The sequence below is a fragment of the Balearica regulorum genome, chromosome 2, assembly GCF_011004875.1.
Source record: "Balearica regulorum gibbericeps isolate bBalReg1 chromosome 2, bBalReg1.pri, whole genome shotgun sequence".
NCBI classification, from domain to species: domain Eukaryota; kingdom Metazoa; phylum Chordata; class Aves; order Gruiformes; family Gruidae; genus Balearica; species Balearica regulorum.
Window position 1 is genome coordinate 111807131 of NC_046185.1, and position 27279 is coordinate 111834409.

Consider the following 27279-nt stretch of genomic DNA (forward strand, 5'->3'; position numbering starts at 1 on the left):
GAGCTATATTTAGGGCAGGTTTTATGCTAAGCTTTGCACTAATGCTCAAAGGTGTTAAAAGGCTCACCTTTATTCTTTATCAGAAGCAAAGCTTCAATTGTGGCACTGGCAATGAAGCACAATTTTCTTTTCAATTATACTGAACTGGTTGGTCTTTCATCTAAATTAACTTGTTCTTTTAGCTGAGAATTACCAAGAGGTAACAGAAGTATGCGAAATTTATTTTGCCCACATCATGTCCAGAATTCATGACTTGGAACAATGAACAGAGACTGTGGACTTTGGAACACAAAACGCAGAATGTAAAACAGGGCATTACTCACAGCCTGGCAAGGAGGGCTCTCAGAAAATAAATACAGTTGGCATTCTTTATCTCTCCAAGTGACACAACATTCCTGCAGCATCCTGAATTCTGGAAACGTGCATGATTCAATATGGAATATTTTTATTCATCATCTATAACTAGAACCTCTGACAGGTGTTCAAGTGCCATGATGAGAGCTGTGTACACTGTAGGTTGATGTCAATTTTTCCAAGAGGTTCACAAATACAGCTGGTATCCCATTTACCCATTTAAAAAGTATTTTAAAGGGTCAATACATGCTATAAACAAGTCACTGTTTATTAAGAATTGGTAGTAATCATTATGTCATCGGGACATATAACACTCTAGTATTAAAACACTTATTGTAATGCAATTTTAAATTTCAAATTACTTCAGTGAAGAAACACTATTATTCAAAACACTGTGTATCATGAAAAAAATCTAACACATTCTTTTCTTCCCCTTCTGAGGCCAGTTTCTTCTTCCCTTGCACTTTCTGTAGACTTTTATAGCTTTGGAACAGCTACCTGCAGCACTGTTAGAGCTGCATGGCAAAACTAAACACACTTACACTGAGAAGTACAAAACAACCAGATATCTTAGCCTAGGCATCCATAGGATATCCCACACTTACATTTGAAAATGCTAGCATATGCCTTTTCATGCCTTTGCTTATTTGGAAAATAACGTAGCTAGTAATGTTTTTTTCACCAGCCTGTAAAGGTAAATTAAAGCCCAGAAGCTAATAGGAAATCCTAAAAATAGGTATGCTATAAATGCAAGTGGTGTTTTGTCATCCACCTTCATTCAGAATGGGTTTGTTTCATGCTTTAGCATTTTAGGAAGATAGGACAGAGAGACACATTGCGTAAACATCTTTGAACTAAAATACTGTTTTTTCACCAAGGATGTCAAAGTGATGCAGAGGCTGTTAAGCTTTTTGAACTAATTAATCTTACAATATTTTGGAGGGGCAGGGGTTGTCATCTTTGCAACAAAGAATCAGTAGAGGACAGAGCTCAGGAACTTCTTTCCCACCCCTACGGTACAGAAGGCAGCAACCATTACACCCCAAAAGGCATGGGCAAGGGTGATGAATAATTCAGGAATTTTTCTTCCATTTTCAAAAATTCTTACATCGGGCTGACTATGGCATGCAAGTAAACTCACGGGAAAGCTATGACATAAAACCTGGAAAACTTAGGTGAAGTCCACACATCTGAAATTGCACAGTATACTTCACTTTCAATGTGATGCCAATGTTATCCTTGGGATGAAAGGTTTAGAAGGAAAAAGAGAAGAAAAAAAAAAATCACACCAAATGAGTAGAAGGGCATGGAGTGCACAATGTGAAAGAACTGGGTGGCTGATGGGACAGAAGTTACTACTGCAAGCAGAGGTATGTCCCCATCAGACTTCCACCCTGATTTCTGTATGGTTTGACTCACTTATCTATTCTACTCAGAGAAGAACCCAGACCACATGGAAATTAATTTTTTATAAAAAAGGTATTTAACACTGTGCTTTCTGTAAAGCATGACAGGAACTCTGTATTTGCAACAGGAAGGCACCATATCACCAAATCTGCCAAATAAACCAGATTTTATCCAGGAAGTAGATGCATTTTCACAGGAAAGTAACGAAATAAAGTCAGAGACAATAGGAGCACTTAGTTGCCTAAAGATAAATACATGCTTAAGTGTTTTATTGTATTTGGGCCAGAAATAAGAGACAATGACCTTGCAAATGATATTATATGACCAGTTTAAGTGACACAGAACAAATATACAAATTAAACCCCACCTTCTGAGAGATGGAGGACATTAAAAAAAAAAAAACTTCTGGAACTGTGTTGCAGCAGGGGACAAGAAGGCCTCTGACAGAGATTGGGGTAATTTATTGGCATTACATTAATTCTTTGACTAATTGCTCATAAAAAACAGAGATTAAATGACTGAAACAGATATACATCTCCCAGGAGTGGACGGAAAAGATGTGGAGAAATTACAATCAACCAGAATGCCAACTTGGGACATCTCAGCTTGTAACCAACAAAGACTCCAGAGTGTATGAGCAATCCCTGATCTCAAATCTCCATAGGCAGACATCAAGGGAAACAAGGAATGTATACAACAAAAACTTTCTTATACCAGTGGGAATACTGAAGATGCAAAGTAAAGTGAGTGCAACCCCCGTATTATTTATTTAGATGAAAGAAAGATGTTTAAAAAAAATATCTAAGAGGTCTCAGCAGCAGGCAAGCTAATAGAAACACTTAGTATACTCAGGGGCGCAATACAGGAATACAGTATTTCTTGTAGATGAGGTAATTACTAGAAAACAAGAAGGCAAGAATGACTGGATTTAAGAAACAGCTGTATCTGATTTACATGGGACCGTATCAAGGCCTTATCTTGATGTCATACTAAAGTTCTTTAGTTGACATAGGAAATTAATAATAAAAAAATTTCTTTATTAAAAAAAGAAAAAATATAGGTAGCAGGGAGACAGTAACATACAGGAAAAGATTAAAAAAAACCCCAACAAGAACCTCCAAAAAAAAAACAAACCCTAAATCCCAAACAAAACACAAACCCAAACACCTTAGCATACAATTTAAGTCCAGAAGCTAATTGTGTGCAATGGAAGAATCCCTATGCAGTACCAGTCCTTGTTCCTACCTCAACCTGAGCTCCCCAAACCACACTTCTTTCAGTTTCCCTGGTTTACACTTCATGGAGAAAAAAGAGCTGCCATGATAGATGAGACCAATGGTTCACATACACTGATGTCTCTCAAACAGTGGCCAGTCCCAGCTGATTCTGTAAGAGATGCAGCAAAACCTACTCAGTAGAGTAGATTCAGTAAGACATGCAGCTGCAGGATGAGCTGCCCCAACGTGGAAAAGTTTCCTCCTGATCTCAGATAGTAAAGGTTGGTTTATCCTCTAAGCATAAGTAGTGATACAGTGATCACTTTCAAAGCTTTTTTCTAACTTCTTACTGTACATAAGTACGCGATGGTTTTTGGATCCTCTTTTAAATGTACAAAACTTGAAAAAAGTGGGGTTTGTTACTTGGTTTTGGTGTTTGGGTTTTTTTCCTCTTATCTGACTGATTCTAAATGATTCTAAATAATTTTGTACATAATTTTCACAGCAACAGGGAGACATTCCAGCTGCATTCAAAGGACCAAGTTAAGGTGCCAGGAGCAGTTCCCCTATTTCAACAAAGGTCTCAGCACAGGCTGTCCTCTGTGAGAAGCCTGTACCCAGCTACCTTCCCTGGTTGTTTCTGACTGAGGAACAGTAAAAAAATCACTAGTCTTGATAAGCTGCCAGGTTATCATGGCTGAAGCATTCCAGTGCTTCTTTTAGGCTAACTCAGGTACTTCAACATTTACATTACAGCATAGACAGATCCTTTATAACATCTGGAAATTTTGTTGTACACATGTTCTTCTCTGTGCCTCTGAGGAGAGGAAGCATGTTTTTAAAGGCCTTTTGAAAGTCCTAACAGAGTTTGTTAACAAGTAAGTTTTGCTGACCCACCCTTCCTCCCCATTATCCACTTATTTAACTTGTGTTCTTCAATACAGCACAGTAGGTATCCTAAGGAGAAAAATATTTCAGAACCTCATTCTGCTAATCCCCTGGATGAATCTCATTAAGATCCATGCAGGTTCTTCCCCAAACCTTAAATAAGATCGTTAGCAAAGACTCTTTGGCCCCAAAAGCTTACAGTGTAGAAGTCAGCATTGTACACAACCATGTGCAGAGATCTGCCATCATTGCCATAAAGTCAGAAATCTTTGATAAATTTAATAAAAATGCTGAAATGTGTACGATTACCTTCACCTCAACAAGCACCACCTAATTGTAAATCCATATATTTATCACTACTAGCCTATCCCTACACCAAGGCAGTGTTTTAATACATAGTTAATATTTCTATGGCTCCTTAGCACTCAGAGCAACCACTCACACAAAATATTACTCCCACGCCACAGTTCAGGAAGCAGCAGCAGATTTCCATTGACAAACATCAAAATCCTCAGGCCAAGGTGCTAGTGGCAGGTGTATGTTGCCATTAGGAACAAGTGAACCACCTTCCTAAAGGCCTCTTCAAAACCAAACTGTACCCGCACATTTCTTTTTCCAACCAATGTTTGTTTAGCTTTTCCTCATGGTAATTGTCATGATTATTAAAAATCTCTGGACCATTTACAGTGTGCAAATACCTATAAAAATTGACGTTTCACCATGTCAGTTTTGACACAAATCAATTATAACACTGTTTCATGCAAACAGGCTAAAGAACTACCAAGGCAGCTGTGCTCCTCCATCTTGCTACAGCATGCATAGTGGTTCAGCCTCTGTTAATTTAGGAAACTGCTCTGAAATGAGTGAAGCAACATGAGAGAGATTGCCAGAGCATGGCGGGCCTGCAAGAGAGACAGCAATGGTGCTGCCCAGCAGCCGGGGGGTACTGGGCAGTACTCTAAGAAGCCGGTAAGAAAACATTCCTGTAAGGAAACAGCCCACAGTAGAAAACCTCACTAAAAATAAAATATTACAAAAATGATAGAGATTAGAAAATCCGCTATTAGTTTAGACATTTCAGGGAAAACTGTGTGTACTAGAAACTGCTCTTGGGAAGCCCTATTAAAAGCTACCGTGGAGAAGGGAAGAGCTCATGAGCTAGAATTAACCAAGCTTTTTCAAATGGTGCATAGAAAGGCAATGCAATTAGTCTGGCATGGTCAGATCAGTCAATATGAGGGAAAGGAAAGGGGATGGAATGAGAGAAAAAGGAGTAGGAAATTACCTGAGGGAGCAACACGACCTTCTGCCGGTGTCTGCAGGGCATCACTTGCGCATTTCTTGGTGAGTGCACGAGGCGCTGGTGGCAGGCTGCGGGGTCCCTCTGAGGAGAGGAGAGGCCGGGGCTGCCCTGGGCCGGACACAGCCGGTTCCAGTGGCCCCACTGCAGGGCACAGCTGAGCCCCTCAGGGAAAGCGCCGCTAAGAAAGGGCAGAACGCTGCCCAGTGGTGAGGGGAAAAATGTGAGAAACAGCCCTGCATGCCTGAGGGGAGAGCAGGAGGAGGAGGAAGGGGGCTCCAGCCACCCCTCCCACAGAGATTCCACCGGAGAGCCCACGCCAGAGCAGGCAGATATTCGCTGCGGCCTGTGGGGAGCCCACGCTGGGGCAGGGGAATAGCGTAAGAGGGCAGGAGCGGCAGAGAGGAGCTGGTATGGACTGACTGCAGCTCCCCATTCCCGATCCCCCTGCACCCCTTGGTAAGTGACCTCCTTGTCTTTATCTTGACCACCGAGCTTTCCCCTCTCCCCCCCCCCGTTTTACTTTCCCTGGAGGAGTGAGAGTGCAGCTGGGTGGGCCTGTAGCAGACAGCCAAGGTCAACCCACCATAATGAGAAAGTGCTGTGTACTTGTATTGCCTAACATGATCTTAAAACAATTTTTACACTTAGTCACTATAACATAAAATACTTGATAGCTCTATTTTTAAAGGTGTGCTGAATACTAGATAATTAAAGCCAAAGTATTCAGACAACGTGCAGCTTAGGTAGCATGACTGAAATTGTGAATTTAGGCAAGCCAGCACAGTCTGGTCATCCAATAGCCTGCAAGTAAACAGGTCAGAGATTGACTTCCATATGGGAAACCTGTGAGTATACCTTCCCACAGTGACAGAGTCAAATGAAGATTAAACACAAGTAAATGCAAGACAGGGATGCTTCTCACTAGAACCTAAAAATATTACTTTACAGATGCTTTGCAACTAAAATTTAGTAAGTAAATTTTAGCAAGGCAACAGGTTTAATCCCTGCTGAAACAGAATATAAAGCAGCACTCCAGCTACCAAGTTCATTTTAACTTGCGTCTGTGCTGTTTTCCATTTAATTACTTGAAGAACTTCCATCAGCTTGAATGGAACTAGGATCAGACCCTTGAGAGGGTAATTCTTTTTGAAGCACTGCAAGCAATGAAACTTGTCACAATATTCAATAATTTATTATGACTTTTTTGTTGTTGTTGTCTCCACCACTACCATTGGACTCTGTTAATCATTTCTCAATCCTTTCTTGAGAGAAAACAACAAAAATTAAGGATGCATTAAAAAAAAAAAAAAATTGTTGTTAAATGGAGAACAATAATTCAAAACGGATCAAACTTTTGAGGACTGATATAAGCAGGCATTTGCCCAGGGATTACACATTAACCTTACTTATTACCACAAAGAAGATGCACAATTTTATTTTAAAGATGTTTCTAAAAAGAAAAATAAAACCCAGTTAATTAAATTATGACTGTGCATTTATGACATCTATATATAGCTGCCAATTAAGAGGATTTGCATCCCCCTGAATAAATGCCAAGGAAGTGATTCAGTAAACCCACTTATATACAGATTTCCTAAAGTGCCATGTGAAAAGCTTTTATTAAAAAATTGAAGTTGCTCATATCTTAAAATAACTTTAGCACATGATGTAAAATATACTATAGTCAGTCTGATTTTTTGGAATTCAGAAAGTAATTAGGCCCCCATTCTTGGAACAAGAGCTCTGCTATTATGATTACCAGTGAACTATAAAATTTTCTCTTCACAGATTTCTACTTTGTCAGAGATCATCCAGGAAATATTACTGTTAGAGAATAACTGCACATAGGAGAACATTTTTTTAGTAGGCTTATTTGACCTATATAAAAAGACAATTCTCTGTACTTAGGTGTGCAGCATGACTATTGAATGAACAACATTAGGGTGTGCTTTGATCTGCGCACAGATGAGAGCTGGGCAAAACTTATTCACAAACCACAATATTTCCATCATATGTAGTTTCAGCTTGAAACTTTCACAAATTCACTCCAAACTAGTAAAAGCAGAAATAGCTTTGATTTGATTTTTATGGGTGTTTCTGATCAATCACACCCCTGCTCATCCATCACTACCACGCACAAAGATGGACGATAATCTTTTTTAACCCAGTGGTTTGTAAGGAGGAAAGTGGCTTTAGCCAGTCACCCACAATGAAACGCAGGCAGGTTTTGTTTGCTAAAGGACATGTGAACTCACAATCTCCAGGACAGCTACCTGGATAATCTAATGATTACGTGGGGCTTTCAATCTCCCTTATTGATTCTTCTGCACATGGTAGAAATATGTAAGTATGCATATGTACCAAACCAGACACAATAACTCAAGTGACGCCACTCCCTGGGTAAAGTGTCCCAACCACCAAACTAAAGTGACCTTTTTTTTTTTTATCTCATTATTTGAATAATTTACAGATGTGAAAAGAAAATGCTTTATTCTACAAACAGCACATTTTTGTTAACACTAGCTGAACATCTTGTTTTCTGACTCAGTGAGACAAATGCCCTCCACACACCCAAATTAAAGCCTTTGAAACAGTTTATCAACTATTTGGATTAAATAGTTGATCAAGTAAAGTATGGCAATCAAATTATTTACAGAATCCTATTGATCAATCCTCCCACATCTGAATACGCAATAATAGAAAAAGCAGTTCATCAATAAATAGTAAAAAGTTTAATATTGAAACCTAGTTATTTCTCCAATCAAAGCTAAACTGAACAGTTTAAAGATTGTGTTAATAGTCTCCCCTCTTACTTTATACTTTGTATTGCCTTAGCTCTTGAAGTCATCCCATCTGGACACCTCACATAAAGCTGGTAGTATGAGACAAGGTTTGCAATGGGATTTCTCAACTGACATCTTTTTGTGAAAGTAGAATGAAGCACATAAATAGAGAAAGAGTGGCCAGCCTGAAATCTTTTAATCCAGCTCCATTTACCTAAACTCACATATACAAAATCACTAGTAACTGCCACATCAGAGCTGAGCCAGGGAAAACTGAAAGCTAAAAACATCATAAGCTAAAAACTAAAACCACTCCAGAAAGCAATGGACTTTGTGTGCTGCGCTGGAAGGCATGAGATAAATATTAAAAAAAAAAAAAAAAAAAAAAAAATCTACATTGGAGCCTGTAGCATTAGGGTCAAGTCACATGTGCAACCCAACCAACCCTTGGCTAAGATTATATTCATTGCACGCACGCTGAACAGAAACAAGTGTGCAGCTGCCAGTAAACCTCTAGTTCTGCGTCTGTCTTAGTGAATTTGTTTTACCTCAGTTCAGCACAGCTTGTACATTTATTTGGTATGATTTGTTCATTATTTACCTTCCTTATGACCATCTAGACAAACTCAGATATTGTTTCCATAGCTACCACCTGTACATTACTTAAACTCTCCCCTGACTCAGGCAAAAATTACTACAAATGCTTCCTTTCAACAGCTTTGCACTGTGAAAAGTAGCAAATTTTCATTAGTTCTTCTAAATTCAGAAAACCTGACTTTCAAACTTGACATACATTCATGGAGTTTTACAGGCCAGATCTTACAGCTGACATAAAATAATGCAACTTCAGTGGAGCTAACGGAGCAGCAAAAAACATAAGAAATAAAATCTTGTGCAGGCTAATCAAGCTCTGCATACAACAAGGACCTCTGAACACGAACTATTACATATCAGAAGCTGGAGAAAAGACAGTGGAACTGAGTCCAGAGAAACCCAAATGTCTGACTCAGGAGTAATGGACCGTCAGGCAGTGCATGGAGTATCATAGACTTTACTACTTAAAAGCAGAAAGCAGGTCCTATATTAAATTATGTAGTGTACCCGAAAAATCATCATCTGAAACAAACAGGTACAAAAAGGTCACATCTCCAAACGTTTCAACCTGAGAAGCACAGGAAGCCAATCTTTGTTTGGAAACAGGGTAGCATTTGTGACACCTAAATTGTTTCATTGCATCTCAGGCAGCAATCCAAAGCTACTATTCTATGACCACAAGTCACATATGATTACAACACATCTAGGAGATTGTATCATAATGAGTCTATTTTTGCATAAAGTACATGGGGTATTGAAAGGGACATAAGTGTCCTTTGTATTTTGTAAGTGTATGTCCTTCAGTGGCTTACCAGTTATATCTAGATGTATCACACAAGGATGTAGCGATACAGAGCACATCATGCACACCAAGACTCATTTTACCTAATGCCAGAAAACCTCCAAACAATAATGCATTCTTTCAGCAAAATTTTTCATTCATGTAATTCTTACATAAATCTCCAAATATCATGTCCTAAAGAAAAATGTTTTAAGTTCCTCATTTAAAAACTTTTACATTTTTTTATTTTATAAAAAGAAATTAAACACAGGGAAAAAAAGCACCTCCAAAGCAGACCTCTGCTAATGCAAGTTGATTATAAAATCCCATTCAGAAAGTCATCAGACTTTACCTCTGAATTGCGTTTGGCCTGAGTCTTGCTGCTGACATTAAAAGGCAATTCCAGAATGTTATTAGAAGAATATTCTTACCATCAAAGGAGCATTTTCCAGCCTAAATTTAGTCACTTAACATCCTTTTTTCTGGGTCAGCAGTGTCCTTTAGCTTAAGCACCCCTTCTCTGACCCTAGCATTCATTTCTGCTATGCATTTATACAGATCTATTACACATTTCCCTCCAGCCTTCAGTTTCTAAGACTAAACAACAAACTCTCTAGTTTCTCTCCTAAGGCAGCTTTTTTGATCCCCACATCCATACTAATAAAAAAAAAAGTTTTTTACTACAACAATCCAATAATATTGTAAATTTAGACCAAACTATTAATAAACAGAAGCTTAATTGTAGGCTTCTGAAACTCCATTTGGACAGCCAGGAGGTCCAAAACTGAAAAATAAATAAATAGATTCCAAATTCAATAGAGCTTGCTGGGTTGGTTATGTTGAATTTTAAAAGGACACAGGCATAATGTTGCATCCCATCTTTATCATAAAAAAAATCCATAATAATATCTTGATTTTTCAATTATTATATTTCCTTTAATATTGAAAGAGTCTTTATTTTTTTTATAGATGTGATATTATCATAATTTACAGTCTCTCTACTAAATAGAAAAAAAGACAGGAAATGAAGGGTGTAATTCCCATATTTTGTGAACTCTCTACTGCCATGTTTCCAGCATCTGAATTAGGCTATTGTACCAAGGAGAGGGAAGAGGGGGAAATAATAAAGGGGGGGGGGTGTGTGTGTGAAGGCAATGCAGGGTAATCTTCCCTTGAAATCTGTTGCTTTGACTCTGCACTGAAGCTGTTCTTCACACCATACCTGAAGTCTAGCTATTTTCACGTGATCGTGTTGCACACATCAGGCCTCCCACAGAGATGAATGTCATGGGAACCCTTTGCTAAACTCAGGCCTAACCACCACTAGGAATGCAGCCCAGGGAAGTCCTGAGGTACAGAGTAGTGTAGCTCAAGAGAAAATATGGGGAAACCGGACTATTATGAGGGGTCACCTCTTAGAAACTGTTAGATTTGGATTTTCTCAAAATAACAGATAGGTACTGTAGCATGGAAATCTTTCCAAACAGAAATTAGAAATACATACCTCCGCCCTCTTCTGCTTATGACGGAAGAGGATGCCTGACGGCTCTGTGCTGCCTGGCAGGGTGTGAACTTGATATGATGGGAAAGGATAATGTGATATTGTACAGAAGACAAAGACGCCAGTACTCTGCTGAATACAATGGAAACAATGAGATTGAGACCCTTTCAAGAAAGATATTACTTGCTCACTAACTTGCTCCTTTGGTTTACCCTGCAAGTGACCTTCCAGGAGTCCTTTCTGAGTCACCATATTCTTCTCACTCTAGCTCATGGACAGGTCGAGCTGAAGGAGGAAGCTAACACAGAGGCATATCTGTTGTGCTGCTGTTGAGTGCTGACAGACTTTCTGTGGTTGCTTTAATACCGTCATTGATTATTCTTTGAGAACTTGCATTTACAAGAAGCAGCATGGAAAAAAAAGATCTCAAAGAGGAAAGAAAGGTGAGAGTGGGAAAATGAAAAGGCAAGGAAGCTTTTCAACAACAGTGAAATTAGCAAAAAAGAGGTGGTGTCAGCCAGGAGTTGAAACTAAAACCAAACAGAAGTAGAGCAGTTTTTGACGGCTTTATTATATGTTTTGCTAAAAAAGGAGTTTTATTACAAGACAAGTTTTATTGTGATTGTAGTAAATTTATTATTGTGGATTTTTTTAATTTCAGAAAAGCTTAAACTTTTTTTTTTTTAATGAACTCATCTGTTTTCATTTTGAAGTGACATCTTTGTTTAGAAAATTGCCAGTGTTCAATTAAAAAGATTTTAAAGGCTTGGGAAAACAAAACATTTTTCATCACCCCTCCCGCCCCCCCAGTTTAGCAAAACAAAGCCACCTAAGTTAATTGAATCAAAACACTTCTCTAGTTTGGCTAAAAAACTGAAAACAAATCAGTACTGCATCAAATGAGGCTTTGGGCAACGTGGTCTAGTGGAGGCTGTCCCAGCCTGCAGCAGGGGGGTTGGAACTAGATGATCTTTAAGGTCCCTTCCAACCCAAACCATTCTATGATTCTATGAAATACAAGGTAAAAATTAAAAAAGATCCTACTCGTAATGAGAAGAGTAAGCTTACTTTCTTCTTACTGTGCTCTGTAAGTGTTCAGGGGAAAAAACAACTGAAACGCTACAGCTTATATTCAGAAGGTACCAATTTTTCTTTTTTTTTTTTTTTTTTTAGTTTGGAAGTCTCTAGAAGCAACCACTTTCATGGCTGAATATACCCATGTAACACACACAAGCTTTATTATTTCTTTCTCTTTTAAGGCAAGAAAAGCAAGGGAGCAGGCAAAACTGTCTGCATATACTTTTGTATTTCTCTTCCATCTTTAACTTTCTTTCCCATGGTAGTTGCTCTGCAGGAAGGGCACACACCCACCTTGCACTGTCTTCCAGCTGCCTGAAAGCTAAAGTGTTACTTGTATTTTTGTCACCACGAATTACCCCATGAAGTATTACATAATTGATCAAGTACTTACAAATCATAACTGCACCTTTGCCCTTGTCCCACTTGTTTTGTGTCAATCATTGATCATAAACTTCTCAAAAGATCAGCACAATTCTGCTTTGCAACCCCAAGAACAAAAAGGAACAAGAAGCAAGTTGAACAGTCAACACATTTTATAATATTATATTCTCTTACTACTTTTCTACTTAACGACTAATTTTGTCCATGTGCACACCTACGTGCTTGAGTTGTGAAATTCAGCAGAAGACTTATATTGGCTGTACTTCTCCATCATCTTTATAAGGTACACCTGCCAACTGCCAGTTAATAATTTCTTATCATCATGTCCACCTACTTAATTTATAAAATACAGAGTTATTTAGTACTTGCATAAAGCAAGTGTAGGAGACCTTAGCTTAAGTGTCTGACACACGTGAAAACATCCTTGCTTCTCTCTCCTCTTTTTCTAAGCTTGAAGGTGAATTCAGATCTGAATTTAGCTGTTAGTTGCTCTTAAGAACAGTTTCACACTCCCCCTTGCCACTTTATGATAGAAAATTATCTTTTTGAATATCTGATATCAACTGTTTGCCTTATTAAAACAATAAAGAGATTGCAAAGGTATCCATGACTGTTGAACTTCTGGGGATTTATCTTCCATTTATGTGTACATATGAATATACATACATATGTATGTATATAACCCTAGAACAATGCTATATTAGATATTCTGATAATGATACACCTTGTCTTAGCCCAAAGGTCATATCGATCTCTTTGTACATCCTACAAAGGTCCCAGTTCATGCCTTGGCAATAGTAAGTGGCAAGTCAAGTATGGAGATCCCTTGGTTACTCTCAGAGTTGAAAAGAGAATACAAGATCTGTGCAGATGATCCTCATATTCTCTGGAGCTCTATTTAATGACTGATTTTTACCACAGTTGTGAAAAAACACAGGAGGAACTTGACGGCTTTTGGCTAAAAGTGGTTGATAGTTCTTGTAGGTCTTCCTGCTGTAACATGAAAAACAAACTACTTTGGAAATGCTACAGAGGCAGGGGTTCCTCCCCCACCCCCTTCAAACAAGGAAATACCATACATAAAAGCTTGATTTTGGCTAGATAATACATATTAATCCCCTAGCTTATGAGTAGTGATCTCACTAGAAGACACAACAATAATTCATCTCAGTGAATTATCTCTCAACATGCAGCCAAAACTACACATGTTCTCACTAAACTTTTTTGAACAAGAAAAAAAGTATAAAAAATGTAAGATTATTGTGGTCTGTTATAAATTAAGAAAAAAATACATCTATGATATATCTGAGATTCACCTTCTCCCCCCTTCCTGAATGATTTTTTAGATGGCTTTCCTTGTCACAGCTAACTGGAAGGTCAAATTTTGCTTCTTTTCTGAGCATTTACTCAGCCTCATATAGAGAGAAACACTGCTGGATTGAGAGAAACACTGCTGAAACATTTAACAAAAGTAAAGCTCTTTCCTGGAATCCAGTAACTGTTCTGTAAAGTTACTGGAAAGAAGAATGAACTCCTCACTCCATTAAAACAGAGAGAGTGTTGCCATTGAATTCTCACCAAATTCAAAGGGGCCTGAATAGCATCCTAAAAAGTCTTAAATATAAGTACAAATAACTGTTGCTTTGTAGTACCTTATCTTGACCAGCTCCCTTAACCCCACAGCAAGAAACATAGCAGAGAAAACCAAATTCCAGAAGGCAAAACTCTGTTACATTGTTTAGCCCTTTAAATTGCAAACAAGCCCATTAAAGAAAAGATCCACTGAAGTAGAAGGGGGATGAGAAAGATCCAAATAATTAGTGTTTATTTTTCATATTGCATTTATACCTAGCGATGTCAATCTTCATTAGGATCTCCATGCAAGTTGTGCATATTCACATTGCAATAAAAGATTATGTCCCATAAGAGGCTAGCAAAACCAAAACATCTTAAAAAACCAGTCAAAAGAAAACAGAAGAAAGCTGAGAATAAGACAATGTTATCTTCATTGTCAAAATGGAGACCTCAGGCTCCAAGTGATGCATTGGTTTACAAAGTTAGGCATTTTTAGGGTGGCAGAAGTAAAACCAACACCAAATTTTAATGGGCAATGCACTCAAATCCAAGTAATCAATCATAAAAGTACTTTCTCAATGCTTCCCTCTTTTAAAATATACATTTATTTGTGTAAGCTGTTTTAATGATGTTGATAAGACCAAACACACATATGAGAGTATAACAACATTCTTTACAACAGTTTCAGGTTGGGTTGGTTTTTTGGTTTGTTTTTTTTTGTGTGTAGGTTTTTGTTTGTTTGTTTGTTTGTTTGTTTTTACATCCTGTATTACTTGCACTTTGTAGTTTGAAACAACAACAAAAAGTTTGCTTTCCCTCTATCATTCCTATAGCTAGTAAACAACCATTAAGGGTTATGAAATTCTTCTCATTTGTGATTACATGCAAGAATGAGAAACTAGGTATTTAAGTATTATCTGTGCCTAATGGAGAATAATTCCTAATAAACATTCAGCAATGAATTGATAATTCTTTCCCTCCAAATGCAAGGGGGTTAGCCAGACTTGGCAGAAAGAAGTGTATATTGCCACCACCCATTAACAAGAGCTATCCAGGCTAAACAGTGAGCTGTGCACAGTGGTGCAATTACATATGTATGGTAACACATGCGGCAGGGTCTTACAGATCTCTTCCTGTGAGCTTGTCCGCTGTGCTGGGCTGACAGTCAGCAAACACCGATACTCTCAAAATAGGTATTAAGAACGGGTCTATGTATGATGGCATACATACCAGTATTCATTTGAGTACACCAAAGCTTTTTTAGCTTGCTGGATATATTTCTTTTTGACATTTCCATTTTTTCCTTTTCAACTGCTATTCCTAACATGATTTACTGCCACTAACAGCAGAATTCAACCACGTATTTCTTCTTCACAGTCAAACTTCAATATCTTACAATAATTTTAATTTTTTTTCTGCTAGTTTATCATAGAATAGCAATAGGTTAGCAACTTCTCAAGAATCTCCCAACATAGGAAGTTCAGTTAAGTTTGTTATATTCGGATTATTTTTCAGCAACAACATTGCTTGTGAAGTATAAGCCCTTACAGCAACAAATAGTGCTTAAATTCAGCCAGTATTTCTCCATTTTGCTAGAGAAACCTTTCCAAAATGAAGCATCAGCTCAGAAGCAGTAAGAAGTTACAGCCTTAAAAAGACAATCATAGGAAATGAGTACAAATAAGTACAAACTGGAAATCATTCAGATACATGTACAAAGAAATACAACAAAGTAAATGGATTTAGTAGATGTTAATTATAATTTTTAAAAACTAATTATTCTTCAAATCTGTCAGTGAAAACCCTTTGAGCAAATCTTATTTTATCATCTCTTTGATCAGACTCAGGTCTCTGATCCTCTCTGTAGGACCTGGATTCATGACATGGAGCAAAGGTTATGCATTTCAAAAACAATTAGCTTCCTACCTAGTATGTTCTCTGCCACAAACAGGAAAGGATTCTGCAGAAAATAATAATTAGACCTCACAACATCTTTCCAAGATGAACATTCCCATCTCTGATTTTTCAGGGAAGAGACAGACTCTTCAGGGTAACACCAAATGCCCACTGATGTTCAGAGCATAGACCCCATATATGCTACCTACAAAACTGGCTTTTCACTGCCTGAAACATTTCTATAGTGTACCAAATTGCTTAGACTTTAGTTTAACATTCACATGTGACTTAGTACCAGGATTTTCTTCTTGTCATAGTACTCAGTTCAGGAGAAACATGTGCAGAGTTTTATTGCCTTTGAAATACTCCACAAGTAATTTATTCTATTTGTGCCTTATCCCATCCTACATCCAAAGCTCACTGAAGTGGGGGAGAATGGCTTTTGCCCTGAAAACTTTCAGTGATCCATATGCAGGCTAGTCCGGCCAACACATGTATTGGTGTAACTTGAGGAGGCAGAGCACTTCCTGGAAGAGGCAGAAATGAGCTACTAGAAGTGTGAACTCCTCAAGCGCTGCTTACTCAAACATCTCTAGATACAGATAAAACTGTATCTAGACTAACTTTCTAGGTTCAGACTTTACTTTATCCCAGCAGTTCTGTGTGTATGTGAGCATGTGCACAGATAAAAAATTCAACTCGCTGTGTGCTATGGCTAAGTTTCCATCCAATAATAGAAAGTTCAGCTACTGGCAATGCCTTGGCCTCTGTAATAATTTATATTGCATAAACATTAGAACTTGAAGCCAATTCAAACTCTCACTACAATTAGAAACACATTTCCACTTGTCATCAATTTTTTCTGTTTGTCTACATCAGATACAAATTGGTTATCTATTTTATCTATTATGAAGGCATCAGTGAAAGCTTATGTTACAAAGGAACAGTTACTACTTTAGATTAAATGCTAAATTAATTTTGGTTCACCACATACTGAAATTCCCATCACTCCCCTCAAAAAAGAAACAGCAGGTGAACTTAAAAAAAATCATAACCATCTAAGAGAAACTGTGAAGCAAATTATCATATCCCACTAATGATTATAAGGCATTGGAGCCAACTACACCAAAGTGGCTGGAAAATTCTGTCATATATTAAGTTGTGTAGCACTTCCTGACTGCAATAAGTCATAAAGCATTCTATCCTGTAGAATTAATTGCTGCTGTTAAGAATGCTATAAAATATTTTTTAAAGATAAAAGATACGATCTTAACATTAGTGGTTTGCCACATTTATGATCGTGCTAAGCTTTGTATCTAGGAAAACAACATTCCCTAGAGAAGGGAAATGGCACTCAAGGTTGGACATTTGAAATGTTTGGAGTGTTCTTTTTAAGAGTGCAGAGTCTAGCCCAAATTTTCCAACCCAGACTAAACTGAGAGTCCTAAAATATCAGCACAGAGAAACACAAACTGTACGAACTCCTCTTTGAGCAGGCCAGACAAGCCAGTGTAAATGGTACTCTCTGGGTTAGGTGATGTACTTTGACTCTCAGCTTATAAACCTCCTAGAGGACTATGTGGCTTTTGGATTGGCTTTTGCTCTGCCTGTTCATATAAACATGACTGTATCCCTACCTCAGTTGTACACAAGTACTCTTACTTTTGAAGACCTGAAGACAACTAGGTAGCCCGTATCCCACAGGGTTTCACTGTGGTTTAAACACTGATCTCTCTCTCCTCTCCTCTGAATGGACAAGAAAGAAGAATTGTATAAATTACTAGAGACAAACACTGAGACATGTGACATGGAAAAGCTCCCCCCAGGCCCACTTTCCCTCTCCCACAAAGAGGCTCACACAGAAGAGACCAAGAATAGGGTCTGCAAGGAGAGGTTGATTTGCACAAGTTTTTCTGTGAAGTTTTACTGAAGTCTGCAAGACTCTTCATGGACCCAGAAGATGGCACTTTTTTTTTTCTTTTTTTAAATTGCTATGAATTCCCATGGCTTACAAAGTATTAAAGGGACAGCCTTTGTAAAACTACTATTGCCAGGAAAAGGAAAAAAAGATGTCCAAGAGAAGAAGTTTGTTCCACAAATTGGAACACAGGAAGTTCCATCTCAATATAAGGAAAAAACTTCTTTACTCTGAGGGTGACAGACCACTGGAACAGGCTGCCCAGAGAGGTTGTGTAGCCTCCTTCTCTGGAGATATTCAAAACCCACCTGGACGCAATCCTGTGCAACATGCTCTACATGCTTTAGCAGGGAGGTTGGACTAGATGATCTCCTGAGGTCCCTTCCAACCCCTACCAATCTGTGATTCTGTGATTTATTGGGTTAGACCAAAGGTCTGACTAGCCCAGTGTCCTTAAGTTGAGGTAAAGATAGGATTATTTTTTCTTTGCTCTATGTCTCACTTTATTTCTGTCCAAACTTAATTTAATCTACCATTTTATTCACCAGTCATCCAGTCTTGTCAGATCTTTCTGCAATTCTTCAGTCAGCCTTGCCCTGAATACCCCAATTAACTTAGCACTATCAGCAGACTATCACCTCCCTGCTCACCCCCTTTTTGGGTCAGTTAATTTTTCCCTGCCAGTCTGTCCATGCCAGGCAACTTCAATGAAAAACAGCAAGAGGTACAAACTACCCAAGTCACACTCCACTGTTGACCTGTCTTTTCACAAACCTAACCTTTCTGCCAGACACTGATTAGCAAGCAGCAGGGCTGTGGCAATAGCAGCAGAGTTTTGAAAGGTTCAAAATAAAACACTCAAGCCATTATCCAGCAGTCTGGCAATGAAATTATATTGCTAAGGTACTCAATGAGCCATACTTCCCCATTTATAAGCAGTAAGTCAAACAAATGGGTTTAAATAAAGAGACGTGTACTGGAAGAGGAGAAAAACATTTTGGAAATGGATTAGGAAAACCTAAACAATCCCATAGGCAATACTATCTTTCCCCTAGAACACGCCAGCAATAGCCTCTGTACTAAAACTGCTGAAATAGCTCCTTGTCCAGCTGCAGCACTCACCATTTCATATCCAAGAATGCAATGAATGGGCAGATTCATCTGATGCCCCTAACAGTACATCCTCTTTTCCTGGGTGCTATGCCTTCTCACAGCTTTACAGAGAGAGTGCTTTGCTCCTGAAGCTCTTTAAGGGTAATCCCTTAGACCAGCTCCCCTGAGGGCCAAGCCCTCCACTGCTATGGGCTTACACCATGTTTTCTGTCAGACAGTCCCAAGAGCCACTCTGTTAAGCGCACCCTCCATCAGCACCCACTAGCCAGGCTGCCCATAAACCTGCTGCCAGTAACAGTGCTGGCCCCTGGACATTCCTGCTAGTTGAATTCATAATTGCTGCAGCTCGTTGATGCCTTCTTCTCCCACTTGCTGTGCTTCTTGGCACTCTCAGTTCACGAGTTTGCAGACTGCAAGTTCACACTTCCCCATCCACAGTGCTGTCAGCCCTTTCTGAGAGGATATAATGACATACAACTTCTGTACACCGACCTGGCAACAACAGAGATTTCCTAAACACAGTCTGTCTCTTCCAGAAATCTCTCTTAACTACCCTTCTTTGCCAAAGGATCCTTTGCTTCAGACTGTAGGCCATAGTGAATAACTTGATGGACCCTGGTCCATTAGGGACAGGTGGGCTGCCCACATGTTTTGCCCAAAGACCATAACTATATTTATGAAAATTAAAACTTAACTGACTTAATAGAAACACCCCAAAAAAGAACATGCACATGAATGAAGTTTGTTTAGACCTGGTCAGCATTCCTTGCCTCCCCAGCAGAAGCTGACAAAGAATTCCTACTACTAGACCCATAAGATCATGTGGGACCATAGAAGCCCACCAGCCCATAGCATATGATGCTTCTAGGAAGACCTCAGGAAGCACTCTCCTATTCTTAGGCTTCATACTTGTAGTCATAGAAGGGTTTTCTAGCATAGAAAAGACACTCATAGCTAACAACAAATTCCTAAGTAAGCTCCCTTTTAATTTGTTAGAAGAAATAAAGTAAAAAGCATCCAAGTAATTTTGGATAATAATCATGAAATATATAGCATTCATCTTTATTAGAAACTATAGAAAATCATTATTTGGCAAATATGAGGATGCAGTAATGCATTACTTCCATTCAGGATAGTTAGGTTATAGAAAGCACTGGCCTAGGACCAAAGAAAGAAATCAGCATAGCTAGTAGGAATGACAAAAAAACAATTCTAAAGACTGTTGCCTTCTCTTTGCTCCTTATTTGTGTCACATGTAGACACATATTCTGCTGTCCAGCAGGACCTGACCAAAAAAAAGTACCCCATCATGGAGACAGGCCCATGAATACATACTTACTGAAAGAGAGAAGTAGCAAAAAACACTAACTATAGCTATAAACACAACTGGATATGGGTTTTATGCTCCGATCCTTTTTATTCTGCAGGTACATCTTGTCATGGCATGCATCTTTTTCAGATATGGGCCTAGGTAAAGAAGTCTGCACTTTCACCAACCCTAATTTGTCTACTGTAGCACCCACTAACCTGGGTATCACCTTGAAGGACTCCAAGAAAAAAACAAACCAATAATTCAGCATTAAAATTCAGTAACCACCATGTGGAGAAGATAGGCAAGTGACAGGTGACCAGGCCAGTTCACATTCCATTTATAAGCTGATTTTGCAGTTCTAATATATAGCTGTGAAAATTAACAGCAGCTTCTACTATCCTAAGCCATCTCTCTCTCTCCTCTGCTCCAACAGATAATTTGGTGGGGAAGCTTTATGTGAACACACAGGGATTGGATATTCTCAGAAGAGGGCCCTGACCTGCAGCATCCACTCCAGCTGGGAATCAGGCTGACACAGCTTTAAATCATGACACAACTTGCATGTCCTCAGGCAAGCCCTCTCCCTCCTAAATAGACAAATGATTCCCTCCAGCTAGGTTGTCCCAAAAGCCCAATGGGGATTTTATCCTTCTTAGGAGAACAGCTGTCACATGAGCAAGGAGGGAAATATTTATCCTTTTTAATTAAGAAGGATAACTATTTCCATTATGTTATGTGGACCTCCCACATAACATAGTGCTGGGTGCACTTCTAATACTCTTGGTTAGATAATAGCCAAAAAACAGCAGCAATGTATACTAAAAGATCAAGACATAAGAGTAAACTATCTTCTTTTGCAATGTTAGCCTTTGAATATGTGAGAGAGAACACATCTTAGCAATTAATGACTCAGTATTTAAAATTAAGGGAAGAAAATGGAATCCTTGCCCAATTTGTTGGCAAACAGTGAAGACTGTAAGTGAATATCATTTGCTACTGTTTACCGCAGTAGGTGGAGTTAGTGTGTTGTCTGAATTTTTCTTTTTTTTCAGCTTACTTCTCTCCAGTCTTTATAATGCTACTTTATAAAAGTAGCATTTTATTATTTAATTCTTTTTCGAGTTAGTAATTTGAACAACACTTGAAGATTGTTGCAGTTTGTTGGATGGTTTCAATTAAAGGGCATACTATGGAGGTTTCAAAATCACACAGACAAATGTCAATTGGAAAATTCTTCTTTTTTCCCCTCTGAAATTTAGAATTTAATATTATTTCAAGATCTGGAAAACCTCTTTTCTGGTTTTCCGGTTAAAAAAAAAAAAGTAGCCAAAAGGCAATGAATGGAATCAGAACTGAAGAGGGTAAAGAAAAAGAGCATTGTATTTTCCAGGATCACTAGAAGTCTGTTTTAAAGCTACGTTGCAACAGGAAGGGAGCTTTGATTTCAAACAGTGCTTTAAAGTGAAGGATCTCTTCCAAATGCTATTACCAAGCAGATCCTATTGTGATGGTAATGACATGTTGCGTGGGAAGTAGCGGTTTCACTTGGACGCAAAGGGGAAGAACATTGCCATGATTGATGTACCATATGAGGGTCAAACCACATAATCACTAACTCTCACACTGCCCAATGCAGTGGGATTGGGTTACTTAAGAATCTAGGATTTCTGAAGTTTATTATTATTATTATTATTTAGTTGTAATGGTGAAAACATTTCACAAATTAAATGCATTGTCTCTTAAGAGGATGTCACTAGTATTTGATTTACTTTTCACTGGTGTGCACAAGTTCCACTAAATTCTCTTTGCAGCTACCATATCGCAGTAGCGCTTTGGCTGAATAAGACCACCCACAAGCTATTTGGTAGTTCAGAAAGTTCTCGAAAGGTTGTGCAAAGAGAAAGTGCAAGGCAACCAATGGTGAAAGTCACATTTATCAGCCCTTGCTACTCACATTTCAATGTTCATATGTTGAGGGTGAACCACTGGTTTAAGCTAATGCATAAAAAAGCTAACATCACCTTAGAGAAGCACTTTGCAGAAGTAGCATAAAAAACCTCCAAAAAACCAGAAAACATTGTTCTGTTTTTTTTTTCTTTCCTTAGATAAAGATTACAAATGTACTCATACCCTTGTTAATGCACATTTTAGCACTAGCTTCTGCACTAATGAAGTCAGAAGGAGAACTAGCGATGATTTCAATGAATACAGGATCAAATCCTCACGTCTGCTTCAAACAGTCTGCTTCAACTTGGCAAAACATCCAGTTCCATATACAAACTCAATGACAATGTAATACATACTTAAAATGCTTTTCTGAATGGACAGATCTAGGATTGTGTTCAGACTGTTAAATTGCAGAACTAGGAGCCTTGTGCACAACAGTGTGGCTCCAGGGAGGCCTGCCATGTATCACATACACCTTTCATTTTCTCCTTAGCCGAAGGAGCCTCCAAGGCTAACAGCCTCTGCTATTTAAGTCTGCATCAGTTTTCAGCTTCAAACAGCATCAAGAAGCAGTTCAAACTCTTTCACCAAAATACACAAAAAACAGGAAAGTACAAGCACTTTTTAAAAGACAAAAAACCTTCAACTTATTTTTGTTTGTCAAGTGGATGATAAAGATTTGCATGGGTATGACTGTAATTTCTAATTTAATGATGCAAACCCATCTGATTTTTGATCATCCACCATATTGCATGAATTTGACAGGCTGAAAAAAACGAAAACATTTAATGGCTTAGATGTGTTCCTACTGGTTTGTTTCACTTCTCCCATGCCACTTCCTATTTAAAATGAAACATGCTGTAATAATCAATGGCAAGCTCATTACAGTTAACATGTTCAGTGTTATTTTTTCCTAATGTAATTCCATTCACATTTGGTAGAAAATTTCTCCCACAGCTAGATCATATGGTACTTAAAATCCATTAAATTTTTACAGCTGTTAGTGTTTTTCCACAATCAATACATTTTTTATATATATATGCCAATCTCAGGAAGACATCCTCTTTGCCCTGAAACAACCCACGTGGATCCTTAAAAGAGAACAAACCAGATTTTGAATCTGTGTACGAAACTAATTGCCCTTTACATTTCACTTCATAAAACACAAATGGCAACAATTTCTGTAGTTTGCCAACATCATTGATTGAATAAATCCAGACCAAATTCATGCCAGACTCTTTGCTACACAGCTCAAAATCAGGCACTGTCCATCCTCAAATAATAATACCACACAAGGGTACTTTTTCAGTGGGAATAATAGTTCGTTGGTCTCCGACACTTGGTTCTCTGCCATTGTAGAACTGAATTAAATCAGTCCCAGGTCACAAATAATTGAGTTAGACAGTGTCCGCTCTCGCAGGTTGTTACAGGACAGTAGGCCAAAGGAGAAAGCTTCAGCTCTACTTGCTCACCACAGCCTTCACTCATGGGAAGCTGAGATTTAGCCAAGGCAGGATAAGATGGTTCAGAGCAACTGAAGTTTTGTGCTGTCTTGGAAGAGGTTTGAATTCAGCACTTCCAGCCTGTCTGTTATTAACTATTATTAACAGAGCTTTCCAGAACAGTTCCTACTGTATGGAGTAGGAAGTTGTTTTTTCAGTACCTATCCCAAAAAATCAATTACAGTTCATTTCATCAGTACCCTATGGCTTTGAATGTACTTAGAATCCAGCTTCAGGTACAGCGTCAAGTTGAAATAAAATTTTCACCCACATTTTCAAAGCACTCGAAGGTCTCGCACTAATAAAGCCCTGTTCTTTTCTCTGAAAATTAATTCTCTGAGTCATTTAATTTAGATCAATGAAAATTTTCTGAATCAGACAGAATTTTTGTGTGTTTTGTATCTTAAACCACTAAAGCCAAGAAATCCAGATTTAATACTGAATTGATTTTCTTAATCATAACCTTATGCTGTTGATAATATTGTAGAGACTTCCAGTAAAAAAGAGACATTACATCCTAGCTCTGCTATGAATTAGGAACTTTGAAGGCACTGATGTTAGATTCAGGTAAGCCCTCAAATGTTTGGATGAGAATGAGAATATTAATCAGATTAACCAAATCTTTTGAGTCTAAAATGAAGACAGAGTTTTCTTTAAAATTTCTAAAGTGGTACTCTTTATTCTAAAGTTAGCAATCTTTGAGCTAATTGTCATTTTTTAGATCTAAAATCTGAATCCTGCCACTGAGAGTGGTTATTAGAAAGTGAAGGAGTAAGGTTAGCAGGAGTCCTAGTACCGTTGCTTAGTGTATTTTCTAACAGAACAAACTATGTAAGTACCTCTATATATGAGCAAGTACTTCTCAAAAGATGATTCTTCTCAGATTTCCACTATTTCTGTCCTTCTGTTAAAGTGCCAGGAAAACAGACCACATAAGATGACTTTCATTACTTCTGGTTCAGAAAAGACTTGGAAAAAAATGAAAAGAGATTTGATTCTAATTTGTGAGCAAGGTCCAGACAGCCTTATGACAATTAAAAAGTTATAGCAGGGTGATTCAGAAAAGAAAGGGGTGGTATTTCTAAATGAACATGAATGGTCAAGCCAATTGGGGGTGTGTGGGGGTGTGTGTGTAAAAAAGAGCCAAGACCCCCAGCTTTAAGGTATCAGTTGTATTTCATTTTACATTGGGGTTGTCAGTACCTGTGTAAGGGATTACTTATACTACTACTCTACTGCTCGTTTCCTCTTTCCCCTTCCTTCTCCTTTCCTTCATCCAGCACATACAGGTCAACCCACACAACTGGTTAATTCATGGAAGCATGGATCTATTCTAGCCAGCGTCCCTGTGTGATTCCATGTCTTTGTGTGACATGAGCAGCATCAGAAGACACAGCAGGGGTGACAAACTCATGCTGGATCAGGCCCTTCATTTCAAGGCAGAAAGATGGAGCAGCACGGAGGAGTCCTAAATCCTTGCTTCAAGGTGGGCTGGATCAGCCTGGCACAGCCAAAATGAGAGCCAGTCCTGATACTGATCACTAGCATATAGCCTGGCTTAGCGATTATGTAGTGGGTCAACAGGAGAGTAGACTTTGGCCTCTTCAGTGATCTCCTTGAAAGAGTCCCATGGGGTAACGCCCTGGATGGAAGAGGGGTCCAAGAAAGCTTACCAATATTCAAGAATCACCTCCTCCAAGCTCAAGAGTGGTCCATCCCAACAAGCAGCAAGCCTGACAGAAGCACCAGGAGGCCTGCATGGAGGAACAAGATGTTCTTGGCAAAGCTTAGACATAAAAAGGAAGCATAAAAAGGTGGAAGTAGGGACAAGCAACCTGAGAGGATATAGAGACAGTGTCCAAGCATGCAGAGACTGTGTTAGGAAAGCCCACCTGAAGTGGAACCTGGCAAGCAATGTCAAAGGCAAGAAGGGCTTCTATAAGTCCACAAGTACCAAAAGAAAAACTAGGGAAAATGTGGGCCTGCTGCTGAATAGGACAGAGACCCTGGTGACACAGGACTTGGAAAAAGTTGAAATACTGAATGCCACCTTTGCTTCAGTCTTCACCAAAGACTTTACAGTCAGGGATCCCAGGCCCCAGAGAGCAGGGGAAAGGTCTAAAGCAAGGAAGACGTACCCTTGGTGGATAAGGGTTAGGTCAGAGAATACTTAGGCAAATTGGACATATATAAATCCATGGGCCCTAATGTGGTGCACCCACAAGTGCTGAGGGAGCAGGCAGATGTGATTCCAAGGACACTCTTGATTATCTTTGAACAATCATGGCCACTGGGACAAGTGCCTAATGACTGGAGGAAAGCAAACATCACTCCTGTCTTCAAAAAGCACAAGAAGGAAGACCCAGGGAATTACAGGCTGTTCAGCTGCACCTCAATCCCTGGTAAGGTCACGGAACAACTAATGCTTGAAACTATTTCCAGGCATATGGAGGACAAGAAGGCAATCAGGACTAGTCAGCATTTATTTACAAAGGGGAAGCCATGCTTGACCAACCTGATAACCTTCCGGAATGAATTGACTAGCTTAGTATGAGGGGAGAGCAGTCGACAGTGTCTATCCTGACTTCACGAGAGCTTTTGACACTCTCTTCTATAAGGTCCTCATATGGAAGCTGATGAAGTATAGGCCAGATGAGCAGACAGTAAACTGGACTGAAAATTAGCTGAACATCCAGGCTCAGAGGGTCGTGATCAGTGGTGTGAAGTCTACCTGGAGGTCAGTAACTAGCAGCGTACCTCAGAAGAACACAGAGAGGGGCTTTTTTCAGTGGTTTCCAGTGACAGGAGAAGAGGCGATGTGCACAAACTGAAACACAGGAGAGACTGAACATCAGGGACCACTTTTTCATTGTGAGGGTGACTGAGCAGTGGTCCAGGTTAGGGTAGCTTAGGACCAACTGATCTCAGGAAGGCTGAGGAAGTGGAGGTTATCATCAAATCCACCTATAAGCAATGCTTGGTAAGAAATAAATACCATCATAGATGTAAAGTTGACATGTCAGAAAATACACCAAGCAAAGATATTTGAATAACCCTAGTCCTTCACTTTTCTATAACCATCACCTCTGATACGATTCAGATGTACAGATCTGGAAGAAATGCTTGGCTTAGCAAATATTATTTCTTTCAGTAGATTCAGGAAAAATTGAACAAGGGGATTTGCTTTTCTCTATCTTTTCCAATATAATCTTTATTTCCTTACTTAGCAAGAGAAGAATAACCAAGTCCAGGCGGATTCTGGAAAGTGAGAGGCATTTGTTTCAGCCATTGTCATCCAAGTAGTTCATATAAACACACCAATGAATGTAACGAAAGGCATTTTTTAATTCTTCACCCACTTGCTTTGAAATTCAGTGTCTCATTTCATAAGGAATAACGTTAACGTTATCTAAAGACTCGGTCTAACAGAGCAGCTATTTACATAGTGCAAAATATGGACTTTGGCTATTTTGCCAGCTGTTTCTATGCTCTCCAGAACGATTCAAATTATATTCTACAATAGGTTTGTCCCAGTGTCACAACAATACCTGCAAGAGATACTACTTTTTTCTGCCAAGCTAAATACAAATACACTACCACAATGGCATTTTCTGCCTTACTGCCAATTTATTTTTCCTACACATGCAAATTCTACACCAAAAAAACTCAAACCAAAACCAAAAAATGCACTACATCCCACCTTTACGCTGGCTGCTGTGCTACAGAG

The 27279-nt window shown here is 38.8% G+C and overlaps 1 protein-coding gene across 9 annotated transcripts in view; it reads right to left on the reverse strand.

Annotated features, from left to right (window-relative positions):
- LOC142600499 (uncharacterized) overlaps nt 1-27279 on the reverse strand; it is a 292390-nt gene that overhangs the window by 246463 nt on the left and 18648 nt on the right. For all 9 annotated transcript variants that reach the window (XM_075745329.1, XM_075745332.1, XM_075745330.1 and 6 more), the window contains exon 2: nt 17423-17506. In XM_075745329.1, coding sequence (XP_075601444.1) covers nt 17423-17506 — 84 coding nt within the window. The remainder of the gene's footprint in view (nt 1-17422; nt 17507-27279) is intronic.